This window comes from Marmota monax, unplaced genomic scaffold, assembly GCF_021218885.2.
Source record: "Marmota monax isolate L192 unplaced genomic scaffold, Marmota_monax_Labrador192_F-V1.1 WCK01_AAM20220418_F8-fsc00047, whole genome shotgun sequence".
Lineage (NCBI taxonomy): Eukaryota > Metazoa > Chordata > Mammalia > Rodentia > Sciuridae > Marmota > Marmota monax.
The window spans coordinates 1,233,800-1,249,143 of record NW_026692072.1 but is presented as its reverse complement, the minus strand read 5'-3'; the positions used below and the strand labels follow the sequence as shown (position 1 = coordinate 1,249,143).

At 50.2% G+C, this 15,344-nt stretch overlaps 1 protein-coding gene across 5 annotated transcripts in view; it reads left to right on the top strand.

Moving 5' to 3' along the window:
* Nucleotides 1-15,344, top strand: part of Abtb2 (ankyrin repeat and BTB domain containing 2) — a 162,354-nt gene that overhangs the window by 114,203 nt on the left and 32,807 nt on the right. For all 5 annotated transcript variants that reach the window (XM_046455879.2, XM_046455883.2, XM_046455882.2 and 2 more), the window contains exons 2-3: nucleotides 5,282-5,428; nucleotides 11,454-11,667. In XM_046455879.2, coding sequence (XP_046311835.1) covers nucleotides 5,282-5,428; nucleotides 11,454-11,667 — 361 coding nt within the window. The remainder of the gene's footprint in view (nucleotides 1-5,281; nucleotides 5,429-11,453; nucleotides 11,668-15,344) is intronic.

Here is a 15,344-nt window from a genome sequence, read left to right as displayed (position 1 = left end):
GGCTTTTCAGTGCTTTGTTCGAGGATGACTAATAGACGACAATTGGGCATTAAATGTCCTATATATAAAACCCAAGATCAGAGGGTGGAAACACTTTTAAAAAATAAAATAAAAGATCTGGGTCATGTGGACTCTTTGGAAACCATTCAGTGGGGCAGTATAATTTTTATTTTCAGAAGCTTACGAATTGAACTCCACCCAAGCTTCCAGCGCCTAAGAAAGCTGGCAGAAGAGGCCCTGCCTTGTGCGTTTCCTCACAAGGGCCATAAAGGAGTAATCCCCTGCATCCTGGTTTTCATTTCAAAGAAGCGGGACAGGCAGTGGCCTTTGCTGCCTTGGCCAGTGAAATCCCTGCCAGGGCTGGCAGATCTGGGGGCGGGGGGTCGTGGCAGAGGGACAGCAATGGCTCTGTGCAGAGATTCTCGAGGCATCAGACCATGGGGTCATTCTCAGAAGGCACATTGACAAGTCGTGTGTCAGTAATGGGCTGCTGAGTTTGGAGGTCAGTTAAGTTCCAGCCTTGATGGCTTTTTGACAAATGGTCAGAAAAGCTGAACTACACCCCCATCCAGTTTGCACAGAAAGGATGTCTTTGCATTGAAAAGCCTGCATGGGAGCATGGTGTCATAGCTGGGAGGGAAATTAAACCATAGGAAATAGCAATAGGCTGTGTTCCCACTATGTTCCCACTGCTGACAGTTCAGAAGTTCAACTCTGAGCTGATAAGGGGGAAATGCTTCTAGGGGTCAGTGGGTGCCTAGAGACCAGTGCCGGACATCAAATTAACCCCCCATCTGGGCAGATACATAGATGAAATCCCCATCGATTCCTTTGCACTGAAAGTCTGGTTTGTCAACCCAGTGTGCCGCCATCTGCTCTGGCTTGACACTTGCTGGGAGGAGGCTGTACCTCTGCAAGCAGAAATCCAGGTTAGATTCCCAGATGGTGGCCTCCAGGACCAGTCGGGTTGCCCACCTCACTCAATAGCGCCTTCTCTGGGCACTAGTGGAAAATCACCTGGAAAGTAAATGGGCTGGCTGCTGCCCCATCTCCACCTCAACCCCAACCCCAGGGACCATAGCAGAACCAAGACTTGGAACACAGGCTAGAGAAATGAGGCTCTGGGGTGTTAGGCTTCATACCTGTCGATGTCCTGGGAGGTGCCAGTTTACTGGCAGAATTATTTTCTTCCTTAATCTAAAGGAAAGATGTTATGTATTCTTACCTGTGCAGAGGTATTTGGATTTCTTCAGGAGGGCGGTGGGGATCCTGGAAGGCTCCAGAATGAGGGACAGGTTTTTGAGATATTAAGGTGGCAGAAGCAGCAAGGCCCAGTGGTGGGTTGGAGGTGGGGGAGGAGGAGACGGCTAGTAGGGATGACTCAGAGTCTCTTGTGGGCACCCGGTGGATGCCCTGTTGCACTCAGAGAGCAGACAGTAAAGGAGCAAGATAAGAATTCCAAGGTTCAAGGGTTAGGCAGCCAGAATGAGAAAAATTGAAGATTATGGTCCTGTTTATCACTGGGGAGATGTGGAGGCTTCACCTTACCAAAAGGACGTTGAGTAGAGCGCTGTCCCAACAGAAATGCAGAATTTATAGAAGAACGAGGCAGAGGACAACCCGGTCACGTGCTCTGTCTCATCATCTGCACAGTGATGAGCCCAGTGTTGCTGGTGGGTCTCCTCGGTAGCAGGAATTGATTTGGGGTCCTTATTAATTAATAAAGGAGTGAAGGGAACACTCCTGCATGCCTGCTTTTCCATCATGACTAGAACAAATAAATTTTCGTAAGGATTCTACTGAATGAAAGAAAAGGGATGCCTTTTCTCTTGTTTTTGTTTTGGTTTAGGGGTTTTCCTTTGTTTTTGAAATTCCTGTTCCCAGACATGACCTTGCCCCGGGCCCCTGTGGGAATTGGGAAAAGAAGACATGGAGGCAATGAGAGAGTGTAAAGGAAATATTTTCCGTGTTTAATAAGAATTGCTGAACAATGAGCTTATGTGGGACCGAGAAAAACTTAGGATTGATGCGAAGGAGGCTTTCTTCAGGAGCAGAGCGGGAAGACAAGCTGCATGGAAAGACGGGGGGGGGGGGGGGGGGGGGGGGGGGGGGGGGGCGGGGGAGCCTTCCCGCTGTGGTTTCAGGGGAGGCCTCCAGGAGTCCTTTTTCTGCCTTTGCATTTCTTCCCATCAAACCTCAGGCCCAAACAGACTTTCCTTAAATATCCTAGGGGTTGCTTAATTGTAGAAGGACAAGGTGCCCCAAAGGAGGAAGTCATTTCATTTCAGGAGCTCAAGAATGAAGAGATTAGTTTCCAGCCCCATTCAGCTTCTGGTAACCTCTGTAGCCTTGGGCAAGGCACTAAACTTTGTCCTGCCTCAGTTTCCCCATCTGTGAGATGGGGTAATACCTCCTGCGGTCCTGGGCATAAAGGCGGTGACATATGCAAACTGCTATTGCAGTACCTGGCACATAAGCAAGCCCTCAGTGAAAGTCAGCTGTGGTCGTCCCATACCACCACTGCCCGTCTCCCTCGCTAGAATAATCAGTTACTAGATGTCAGGAGTCTCTTAAAAGCAAAAGGCACACAGAAACATGATGCTATCCGTTGCTATTATTAACGATAGGTTCATAATTACTTTTGCCATGGTATTAAGTGAAAGCCCCTTTGGGTGGGTGAGGACTACGAAAATGGAGACTGGTATTAATGGAGCTGCCAGCTCCTGTTACTGGATCTATTGACATAATATTTCTCTCTGGGAATCCTTTGACAAATCAGCTGAATTTCCTGTCCCCTTGCCCTAAGCACTGTAAATTTGATCCACATGTCTCCAGCGTCGTTTCTATAGTGGAGTAAGGGAGAGGAGGGGAGGAGCCGGGCTGAGCCAGGGCTCTGGCAGCTGTGGGCCCGACTGTGGGTTGCAGCTTGTCGTTGGGATGGCCTTCTCTTTTGTTTTACCCGCTCTTCCTAATGTGTTTGGTTACTCAGTGGTCAGGGAGAATTGCTGCTTGAGGAACAGGGCCTGGGCAGGAGGTTGGGGGAGACCTCGTCACATGCTCTTCCTCCTCCTCTAGGCAAACAAAGCTTTCCCTGGGAAACAACTGCTTTGATGCCATGTTTTGCAGGGTCAGCGCTGGCTCGGGTGGCAGGCCTGCTGTCATCTACAAGGGTTGAAGAGAGGCACATGGGGGCAGGCTTCGGTCACTTCAGCGTGAAGGAGGACAGGGAGGCCTGGCTCTGGGGAAGAGCAGATATGTATCAATCACTGAACCTACAGAATGGTGGAGGAAGACACCCCGGGGCCTGGGCTAGGGGAAGGCTGCCCTGCACCCAGAGAGAGAGACTCAAGGCTCAGTAGGGGGTGTCCATGGGTGGGAAGGGGCTGTCATCACACAAGACCCACCAGACAGGGTCAGTCAGTGGGGAGCCTGGGTGATGTGTTCATTCGGCTCTGGGCTCATGGAGTGGGGAGCCGGGTGGGGGTCAGTTGTTCATGTTCTAGTGTCATCCCGACCTGAATTTGAATCTTAGTTCCATTTGCCTACCTGAGCGAGTTTTGGATGCTCTTCCAGTGTCAGTCCTTCGATTTTGAATATGAAGAATGAATGAGACAGATAAATAAAGCCTGTGTTCCCAAATAAAATAAAATAGCACCAGGATAGCCCTCGCTCTGAGCCATGTGCTGGTGCAGGAATTGACGACTGGTACTGTGGACTGGGGCTCTCGATGATGGCCTGAGGCATAGAGAGGCTAAGGAACCTTCCCGAGAGCACCCCACTGGTCAAGTGCCAGCCTAGAACTTCCACTCCAAGGCCCCGTGGTCCTGCTCTGCTGCAGCACCCGGTGCATCCTGGTCACATCACACGGGCTCAGGACAAGGGGTTCTAACCCAGACTTGGCCACAGCCCAGGGGCTGTCCAGTTATCTCAAGAAATTTTAGGAGGCTTTTCCCAAAGGTGACTAAATCTCTGTGGGTATTTTTCTTAAGAAAAAAAAAATGGGGTGGAAGGTTGGGAAAAAAAAATAGCACTGAGAGAGAAACAGCAGTTACCAGAAGTTGGGAATCCCAGGCTCTGATGGCAACTGGAATCTCTGTGGCCACATGCTTTAAAGAAGCAACATGTAATTTTAACAGGCTGATTGTGTTTTGTAGGTGCTTTCTTTTTTTAAAAAAAAATTTATTTATTCTAATTAATTATATATGACAGCAGAATGCAATTCAATTCATATTACACAAATGGAGCACAATTTTTCATCTCTGGTTGAACACAGAGTCACACCATTCGTGTTTTCATACATGTACTTAGGGTAATGATGTCCGTCTCATTCTGCCATCTTTCCTACCCACCTTCCCACAGCCACATCAATTGTTTATAGCAGCACAATTCACAATAGCTAAAATGTGGATCCAACCTAGATGCCCTTCAGTAGATGAATGGATAAAGAAAATGTGGCATCTATACACAATGGAATATTACTCAGCATTAAAAGAGAATAAAATCACGGCATTTGCAGGTAAATAGTTGGAGTTGGAGAATATAATGCTAAATAAAGTGAGCCAATCCCAAAAAACCAAATGGCCAGTTGTCTTCTTTTTCTGGTGCTTTCTAAGAAGACACACAATGAGTTGGAGAGACTTGCATGTTGTCACCCCCTGGGATCTATCCTGACAGCTCTGCTCCCTGGCTGTTGAAGTGCTAATGAGAAACGCTAATTGGACTTGGCCAAGGGCTAGGATGAGTCCCCTTCTTGGAGTGGAGAGGGCAGTGTTCCTCTTCAGTGGCAGCTCCCAGCCCCATGTGGGCTTGAAGAAAAAAGGGGATAACTTGGGGAAATGAGAGGCCTCCGTGGGTGACACTGGCCTCTGGGTGGGCAGGAGAGCACCTCTGACTCAGCCACCCCTGAGCACCATGGAAACAAAACCGTCTCTGTCATCACACAACACTGAGAGGAGCACAATCCTGGGGCCAGTCAGGCCTGCGGTAGATACTCAGTGAGTGGCCTGGGAGCCTGCGTAGGCCAGGTCCTGGAGCAACTCCATCAAAGGCTGGTATCCAGCAGGTTAAAGCCACAGCCACGGTGGGCCACTTCTCATTCTGACCCCCTTAGTACCAGGCACAGCAAAAAGGCCCATGTCCTCAAGGCTCAGGGAGAGGTGCACCCTTCTGGCCCCTCTGCATCAGAGGAAGGGGATGGGGGCTGAGCCCCGCCATGGCGACCGAGGCCCCAGGAGCTTTCCTGCCTTCCCGAGTGTGACCTCTCCATCTTGCTTCCCCACAGGTGTCCTCTCCCTCCCCGCGTACTTCAGTCCCTACAATGGAGGGTCCCTGGGCCACGATGAGCGAGCCGATGCCTATGCCCAGCTGGAGCTCCGGACCCTGGAGCAGTCTCTCCTGGCCACCTGCGTGGGCAGCATCTCGGAGCTGAGTAAGTTGGCCTCGGCATCTGGCCGGACTGCAGAGCAGGGGTCTGGGGGGGGGGGGCAAGGAAGGGTCCGCCATCTGGTTCTGGCCACTACCTCTAAACTCCATGTGCCCCCCTGAAAGCTAGATCCTCGTAGGCCTGAGGTGGCAGACTAGTGGCCCACGGACATGTAAGACTTGGTCAGCATGTGGACATAACCACACATAAAATCTGGACTTCTTGTTTCTCTTGAAATCTCTGATGTCCTAGTAGCCCTGCTCCCCAGCCCTGCCCGGAGCTAAGCTGAAGTTGGTTGGGTGGCCTGGAGTCTCCCTGCTCTGCTACAGAACTGGCCTTCTTTGTTCATGTCACCTGCCTGACCTAAAAGCCTCCGAATTTACAACCAATACTGTTTCTAACGCTTCAGTATAGTAAACAGAAGGGAACAGTTGTGTCCCCCTGGCTGAAGGAGGGTGTGTTCCATGGCTCCTGCCCCCCGTCTGCCAGCTGCGGCATCTGCCAGGACCCCGGGGTTCTGTGGGACACAGTTGGGAATCCCAGGCTGTATCCTGCGCTCTCCCTCTCCTTACCTACCCCACTTATTTAAGAAGTCAAACTGCATACTCTGCCTCCTTATTTCTCCCTTACCCTGTTGAGACCACCCAGTGGAGGATGGTGACACATCCCAAGGGTCACAGCATGGGAAACAAAGCTTCATTCTGTCCAGCCTTCCCTGTTTGTGAGGGTTTGTTTTAATTTGTTTTTAGTTTTTTGGGTTTTTTTTGGTGGTTTTTTGTTTGTTTGTTTGTTTGTTTTCTGGCCTCTGAACAGTGAAGGACAAGTCTTTCTGTTCCTCCACAATACTGCTTCCTCTATTCTTGCCACATCCCAGGACAGGAAATGAAGGTTCAAGGTCACGGAGGACTTCCAGCTTCCTGTCTCCTGACAGCTGACAGAGCTGGTGCTTGGTGGCCTGGGTCCCCTGCCCTAGAGGGACCCTAAAGGAAGTGGGCTCTGGGGTGAGGCTTGATCTCCACCCTGACAAATGTCTCCTGGACGGTGATCTATCCTGGGCCACGCACAGTCTGTGTTCTGATGAGCTCTCCTGCCTGAGCACAGTGAGGTCTCTTAGACCTCCATGCATGAGAGAGCAGCTTGGGTTCCTTTAGCCACTGAATATTAATTGAGGGTTTAACCTGTGCAAGGCCCAACCTCTGCCACTGATCTCATTTACTCCTCAGAACAATTCAGTCAGGCTTGTCCTGATGGGAGAACTGAGGTTAGAGAAGAAAAGTGCTGTCCCCCCAGTCACAGGGACAGGGATCAGAGCTCGCCTCCCAAGGGGTCTGGCTTTCTGCGTGCTCAGCTGCTTATGGCTGTAGGCTTCCCAGTTGTGGCCAACAGCCTACATCTAGCATCTGACAGCCAAGGCCAAGATCAGGCTCTGGCACCCATTACAGTCCAAGCCAAGCACATGGGGGATACTCAGAAGCCTCCCCAGGGGGGACTAAGCTCTGTTGACTGTACCTTCTAAAACTATCCTGAGTTCTAGTCTGCCCCTTTCTACCACCTCTGCTGCTACCAACTCTGCCCAAGTTGAAGCCACTTAAAACATGCAATGGTCTATGTCACTCATCTGCTCAATATCTATCCTCTCCCCTTCTCAGCACACTCATTAAAGCCCCAAATCATCACCATAGCCCACGAGCTGATGTATGATCTGGCTTCTTCCCCTGCCACTCTTCTCTCACGACCACACTACAGCCAATCAGCCTGGGTCAAGTGCCCTCCTTGTCCCCAGCCAACTTTCCACTCTGCCTGCCACATTGTCACCCAAACACCTGGGTCCTTCACTTTTTCAAGCCTCCACCCAAATGGCACTGTATAATTCAGCTCCCGCCCTCATCCCTCTGCTACCCTCTGTGGCTTTGGGGTTATGCTGACCACCACTTGACCCTCATATTTACTTATAAATAGCCATTCATCTCTCCTCTCTGACTAGAGTGTCAGCTCCATGAGGACTGAGACTTGTTCTCTTTGGTCCACTGCTTTGTCCCCAGTGCATAGAACAGTCCCTGGCACAGCGAACTGCACCTGAGGATTTATGTGTGTATTGGTGAGCATGCATTTGTGCACAGGTGTGCTCTAGAAGGAATGAGTTCTACCCAACTCCATCTCCTAAACCCCGGCGTGGTCCCCATCCCGGCCCCGCCACTGCTCAGGTCACTGCAGAACATCTCTTCAGAGACAGGCTATGTCACGCACCATGTTCCCTCTGTCCCTCCCTCTGAAACTGGAAGTTTTACTAACCTGCTGTGGAGGAGGGAGGAGACAGAGGTAGAGGCAGATATTGTAATTTTTCTCTCTGAGACTAAAGAACTTAATGAGGCTAGTGATACTTGGCAACAAGCACCTTGGACCTTCAAGTTTACCCTGGTTTTTACATGCGTTAACTCTCTACCCCCTGCCAAGACCAGCCTGCCAGGTAGGTTAAGAGGTTTCATTCTTGTATAAGGTCCAGCTACACCGAGAACTCAGGTCCTAATGTTTTTGCTCTGTCCCTCTGTACCCATGAAAATTTTAAAGGGAAGGAATAAGAAATAAACAAAACGAAGCACTTCTTTTTTAAAGGCAGCCAGATGTTAAAGGCCTTATTTTTGAAGACAGTGCTAAATTCCAGACTCTCTCGCCTGCTGTTTTTATTTGATGGCTCATAATGAGGGTTGGAAAGACCAGAGTGAAACCCATAGCACCTCTAATCAAGTCTTTCATGGTTAACAAGGGCTGAGGGCTTGTTTTTCCCTGCCTGGTGGGTGTTTCTGGGCTTCAGACCAAGGTTTCATTGAGCCTAGGATCAATGGATTCTCAAGTACAAGGAAGCAGCCACCTGTGTTCCAGAAGGAGCCCAGCCCGGCAGGACCAGGGCTTCATAAACTAGCCCTGGGGAAGGGCCAAGGATGACATCCCCGCCATTCCCTTACAGATAGAAACTTAGTAAAGTACCATAAAAATGAATGTCTAGAAAAATGAAATAAGATAGACAAAACTATGACTATGTGAAATGCAAGCCCAATTTTTTCAGATTATTATTAGACATAAAATTACTCTTGTCAAATTGCTATGGGCTTTTTTTTTTTTTTTTTTTTAAATTCACTGTCCACTTCTGAAGTTAACTGGTGAACCAATAACAGTCTGGGGACCTGTTCCAATTCACAGACCACTTTCAGTAGTAGGGTACAGCCGTCCGGAGCACACGCATGGGAGGCTGATTCACATACTAGCTGTACAACCGGCACAGATCACCAACCCTCCGTGAGCTTGTTTCCTTCTCTGCAAAATGGAAATGCCTCTCTTCCAAGGTGGTTTTGAGATTAAATGAGAGTTTATCTGTCACACAGCCTAGAAAACAAAAGGTAGCCAAGGAGAAAAATCACCAGAGCAAGCTTCTGTCTTTGGCCGTAAATGGGCTACAGAACCGTGTAAGCTTTTGGTCTTAATGTTTGGCATCTAGTCTTTTTGGACTTGGAGAGAAAACCATTCATAGGGGGACTTGGATAGAAGAAGACGGGAACCTCCAGCTCCCGCCACCTTCACGGTCCTCCTAAAGCTTTGGGGAACCTCTTAGTTCCTGGCTTCCCTACTAGGAAGTCTTTAGGGACAGCTTCCTTTTCTTTTCCTGCAATCTGGCTAGAAATGTGCTGCCAAAGGGTCCTCCACCAATAACAATAAAACAACAATAAAAATAATTAATGATAATGACTTCTACCTTGTTGAGCCTTTGGAATGATATTTCAACAGCATGTCTCTTTGATGGTATCACAGACTCTGATTTCTCCCTCTTGTGGTCCTGTGGTCCTGCCAAATGTTATGACATTTAGACCTGGAGAAACAGGAGCCAGGTTTCAGCTTAGCCGTGCAACTGGCTGTGGGAGGCCAGAGGCCTGCTGGTTGGGATGCCGGTTTCTGCCACCCAGGAGCCTGAGGGCAGGGCTGGGATCTAGCAAGTCAGGGCTCAGGCTCCTCCTGTCCTGGGAAACATGGGGCAGTGTTTGGCCACAGGCAGTGGTCCTGGAAGGAAGAGCTCCTCGGGAGATAACTGTAGAAAGAGGAATAATAGCAATTAATAAATAATGAATAATATTAGTGTTATATTCAACCTCCCCAAGCACTTACTCTGTGCCAAATGCAATGCGAAGTGTTTGACATTTATTATTTCTTTGAATCCTAGAAATTGGCAGAGTAGGTACTGTCATTTCCATTTTACCGATGAGGAAGCTGAGGCTCTCACAGTTATACTAGGGCACACAGCCTGGGAGGAGCAGAGCCCTGATTTGAAGCCACACCTATCTGACTCTGGAATCTAGGCTCTGATCAGTTTTCTGAGGACTTTCAAACCTGACTAGACATTAGAATCATCCAGAGACCTTTCACAAACTACAGATGCTAGAGTCCTGCCCCAGACCCATACACTCAGTCTCTGGACACAAGCTGGGTGTCAGCACCTCGCTGCCCCCAACTGTCGCAGTTTTGGGGTTTACCAGGAGCACCCCAGCAGCTAACTACAACTGCAGGATGAGCAGTGTGGGGAGAGTGGGGACCTGGAGGACTCTGGAGAGAGCTCTAATTCTATGAGTGTCACTCATACCTGTTTGGAAGCCAGACACCGTCCCTGTGCTTGTCCTGGGAAAATTTGGCAGTAAATAAGCTTAAGTCATGCCTTACCAGAGTTGTCTTTACAAATGAGATGCATGCACAAGGCTTTCTTTGTTCACTCTCCAAACGTTTGCCGAGCACCTAGTGTGCAGGAGACCCTGTGCAGGGCTCCAGGGATACTACAAAGCAGCTCCAGACTCCTAGAGCTGCATAATGAAGATTAATTGGATAAATGAATGGATTGGCTCTGCTGTACATTTGAAGAAACTTCACTGTCAAATTATAACCTGTTCATGTCTGCCGCCCTAGGGTAAGCCATGTCCCAGGGCTTCCTATAGAAGGGTCTGTGAGGACCCACCATGGGAGGGGGACATGATGACCCCTAAGGGAAGCCCCCAGAGTTCTCAGGCCTGAGGAGAATGAAGCGGCGCCACTGTTCCAGAACAGAGGTGCCTGCAGGTGTCTGGAGCTATTTCAGCCCATCCTTTCTCAGCATTGTGACCTCAAACAATGATGGGACATTTCCTGTCCAGGGCTGGTGGGATGTTGAAAAGATTCAACTTGGACAGAAGCAACACAGGATATGGGGGCCTGGGACCCCACAGACTCCAATAGGGCAGGTTTCAGCCCAGTTCACAGTGAAGTTCATGGACTTTGGAGTCAAACAGACCTGGATTCAAATATAGACTCTTCTGTTCATTAGCCACATGACCACAACTAGTTAAACCCCACCTATGCGCCCCTCAGCTTCCCCGTGACCAGGAGAATGCATGGGGCCAGGGAATGTTTATTTATCAAATAAGCCTCAATTTCCTCATCTATAAAATGAGAATAAAACTTGACCCCTGAGCATCATAAGAATCAAATCATGTTTCTAGGGAACTGCACCCTTGGCACATAGTGGCACTTATTGGATGATGGTGGCCATTGGCATTGAGTGATCGAGGTCAAAGTACATCTCTGCTCTGAAGTCCTGGGACTTTGCACATGACAGCATAGGGGAGAATTTCCACAGAGCTTGTCACTGGCTGTTGGAGGCTGGGAGGAGAGACCCAGGGAAATTCCCTTGGTCAAACAGCTAGGTAAAGGCCCCTGGGGTGGTGGAGAGAGTGGGGATGTTGAAAAAGAAACCACATTAGCATAAATTCTGGATGAGACCAGCCCAGCCAAGTGTTTAACTAGCTGTTAAGGCAAGACTGAAAATGAAAGGGAAACTAAATTGCTATTGTGCATCTAGGTGACAGTTTCCACCTCCGCCTGTTGACTCTGGGGTAAATAGTAATTATGCAGGAAGGGAAAGGAGCTGGTTCTCTTAGCCACAAGCATCCCTGGGACATGTGGGCTGTGATCTCATTTTGTCTTGGGTTTCTCTCCCTCTCCCCACCCCCCCCCCCAGGTGACCTGGTCTCTCGAGCCATGCACCACATGCAGGGGCGCCACCCCTTGTGTCCAGGCACCAGCCCCGCCCGCCAGGCCCGCCAGCCGCCACAGCCCATCACCTGGTCCCCGGATGCCCTCCACACACTCTACTACTTCCTGCGGTGTCCACAGATGGAGTCCATGGAGAATCCCAACCTGGATCCCCCAAGAATGACCCTGAACAATGAACGGTAGGGATCATCCTTGGATGGACCTCCTAGTAGGATGTGTTTACAAATGTGCATTGGCCGACTGACTGACAGCTGACTGGCAAGGCAAGAAGGGCCCTGGAGCAGGCCACCTGACTGTGAGGAGGTGGCCTGGGAGTTTACAGGGGCTGCCTGGGATTCTTTTTTTTTTTTAACCCCAGGGCAGTCACAGCATGGGGTCAGTGAAGCTCAGACCATGGGCTTTAGCCTCAGTGTTATATGTGCCACCTCTAGTACCCACTAGCTGGGCTCTCTGAAACTCAGTTGCTCCTTTAAGAACAAAATATTCTGCTTGGTGGCATATGCTTGTAATCTCAGTTAATTGGGAGGCTGAGGCAGGAGGATCACAAATTCAAGTTTGGGCAACTTACTAAGATTCTGTTTCAAAAAAAAAAAAGAAAAACAGGGTGAGGATGCAGCTCAGAGGCATCTGAGGTACTGGGTGCCATATCCCAGTGCCATAAATGAATGAATGAATGAATGAATAAAATAAATAGATAGATAGATAGGCAGATAAAATGAGATCCTTCTCTCTACTTGAGGATTGGATGAGCTGATGCTTTAAGAAAAAGCACCCAGGACAGTGGCTCATTGGTAACTGGCTCTGACATTGGTACCATTACCTCTTTTGATGCTGATGATGTCAAGCTGGTCATCATTTTTGTTAGGGATCTTGGGCACATTTTGCTCCATGTGCTCATTTTACAGATGAGAACATTGGGGCCCTGGAATTTCTTTCATCTCCATCAGATTTGTGCCTAAATAGACCCAGCATCCAAGTCTGCTGTCTCCCTGCCAGTGCCGTCTCCACAAGGCCCCGGCCCTTTCCCAGCTGAGGACAGGACCACTAAGAACAAACAGGTCGTGTGTTGTACAAGGGTGACCCAGGAGGGCCATGTCGGCCTGAGGACAGGACGCCTTTTCTAATTGGTCCACTTAGATGGCTACCTGTTTTAAAATCCTCTCCCTAGAGGATATGCTTTTTGATAATTACCCTGAGTCCTATATGTGCTGGCATGAGTCTCATCTGGAAGCCACTACGTGGCCATTCAAGGCAGGATACCCCCAGGGGCTCGGAGGTTGTGTGCTTGATGGTCCAGGTAGCAGGGATGATAGCACTCGGCTTAGGAAGCCCCGTCTGCATTCATTTCACCACACAGTAGGGCCCAGGCGAGGCCATGTGGAGGAAGGTGGCCTGCGACCTTGCCCCAGCTGCCCGTGGTCTTGGAGTGGCACTGCGTGGCATCATCTGCTCCATAGCCAGGCACCTCTCCAATGAACAGAGAATATACAGGGGCCAAGGTCAGTTCCTGCTTCGCGGTTCATTAAAAACAGCCCCTGGAAAAGTGGTGGCCAGCCTGTGGACAGACAGCAACACCAGAAGCTGGGAGTGCAGTGGCCCTGGAATCAGGTGGCCTGGCCACCAACAATAGCTCTGGCATTCAGGGACCCTGGGGCCTTTATGCCAGGTTCCAAGCTTCCCCTGTGGTAAGGGAGGCAGGTGGGAGGGTTATCCAGAGATGGCAGCATTGATGGAGCTTTACCAGGTGCTAGCACTGTGTGGGGCACTTTACAGGTATGTACACTACCAGGAAAGCCATGCTCTTCATAGCCCCATTTTACAGATGAGTAAATGGAGGCATGGAGAGACTCAGTAACTGACCAAGGCCACACAGACCGTGCTCCTCATACCTCCACCTAACCATCTGTCACTGGGAGGCCACAAAGAACTGTGGCCTGGTAAGTGATGTGTGCATGGTATATATTCCCAGTAAATGCTGCCGCACTATTATTACCAGTGTCATCATGATGCCGTCATCACTGTGTTTCTGTGGAAGTTGGAAGGTAAATGCAAGGTTGCCGAGGACACTCGGGGCCTGACATAGGATGAGAGGCTTCAGAAAGATCCAGGCATTCTGAAAGGAGCATCCAGTGGGAGGGGGAGCCAGAGCACTCTGTGCTCCAGCTGTTTCTGCTTTGAGGCGACAGCCTTGTGGTCAGAGGAGTTGGCTGGGAAGGAGAAGGGGCAAGGCAGACATCTGGGGAGCAGCAGAGGGGACTTGCTTGCTGTTTGGTAAGGTTCCCGAGGGTGCGAGGCCCAGATCCGGGCACCCACCCAAGCAAAGGTGGCTGGGAGAAGAGGACAAGTGCTCTCTCCAGGCCTACTGCCTGGGGCTGGGCCTCTTGGCCCTGAGGCCGTGACGTGGCTCTGTCTCTGTGTAGAAGCAGCTTCTGGCTTTCCCCCAGGAGTTCCCAGCCCCAGGGCTCTGACACACAGCCTCGGGTTTCTCTGCGGCTTATCTGCATGTGGTGTCACAGCTGAGCTCTGGTGGTAACACGTGTGTGTTTAGATGCCAAATTATCTAAAGCCACAGTCTGTGGCACAAGTCAACTGCTTGCAAAGGTATTATTCCATGAGTCATTTCAGTTGAGTATTAGGCTCAAGAGAAAATTGGAACCACCATTAGGGAGAAAAATTCTAATTTTTAAAATTTCAATACTAAAAGGAGGATATCCTAAAAATACCTGGATGATAGTGTCATCGAGAAGCAAGAAGGGAGAGACACATGGCTAGAGGTACAGGAATGAGGTACATGGGAGCTGAACCAGTCCTCTGCTTCAAGGGGCGCTGAAGGAGTGACAGCCAGGAAGAGTGGCCATGGTGGTGGGCCACCATCTGACCTGTCCTGCTTAAGCCCCAGCCTGTCCCAGTCCTGCATGATGACCCTCTATGGAGGGAGGCCTGGGGCCTGCCGTGTCCAGGACATAAGCTGGGAGAGCCCAGGCTGGGATGGAGCCTAGCGTCATGACTACCTGGTGTCATGACTCCAACTGAAGTAGGCCTGAGGAGGGAACTGCTGTCCCAAGGCCAGCCTTCAAACTGTACCCTACTGCTCCATTGAACCTCCAGCCAGTCAGTAAAGCTGTCAAGGCCCAGGTTCTGTGGACCGTTATCAGGAGTTCTCACTGTCACCCATGAGGTGAGGGGAGATGAGTGAGCACACTTTCAGAACTGTCTTGGGACACAAGCCTGCTAAGTACTCACTCCTATGATTATGAGCTGATTTATGTTAGACGGAGGGAGCCACATAGGCAGTGACCATGTGGCAAGAAGAAACAGGTACCCAGGAGAGGTAAGGGGCAGTGTGGCAGAGAATGAAGCTCCAGAGAGCCAGGATTTGAGGACCAAAGTGAGGAGAGTTCTGAGCTTGTGGCCAAGAAGGTCCCCTCTCCCACAGTCCAGCTCTTTCTCATGGCTGGGTTTTATTCCTCGCTCTTCCCTCTTCCAAGAGTGTGAGCCTCTCTGGGAAGGAGGCAGTAGAGGGTCCAGAAGCTCCTTGTCACTGTGTGCCTTGTGCTTGAGGGAGAGCCCCACCCAGACCCACCCAGACACGCGCCCATCGCAGTGTGATGTGGCCCTGCACCACCAGGCAGCTTCAGGAGGGACATGAAGCTGCTGTGATACTAATCTTAGTCCCCATTTCCCACAGAGTTCTTTTGCTGGGGCTCCTGGGGCACGCTCAGAAGTTGAGGTTGTGGTCCAGGTGAGATCCTAGGGGAAGATAAATGTATGTCTGGTCCACCTCTCAGCTGCCTTGATCCCTGTCATGCTAGCCAAGAAGTTTCCAGCAAGTATGTGAACAGAGTTTGGAAGCCTT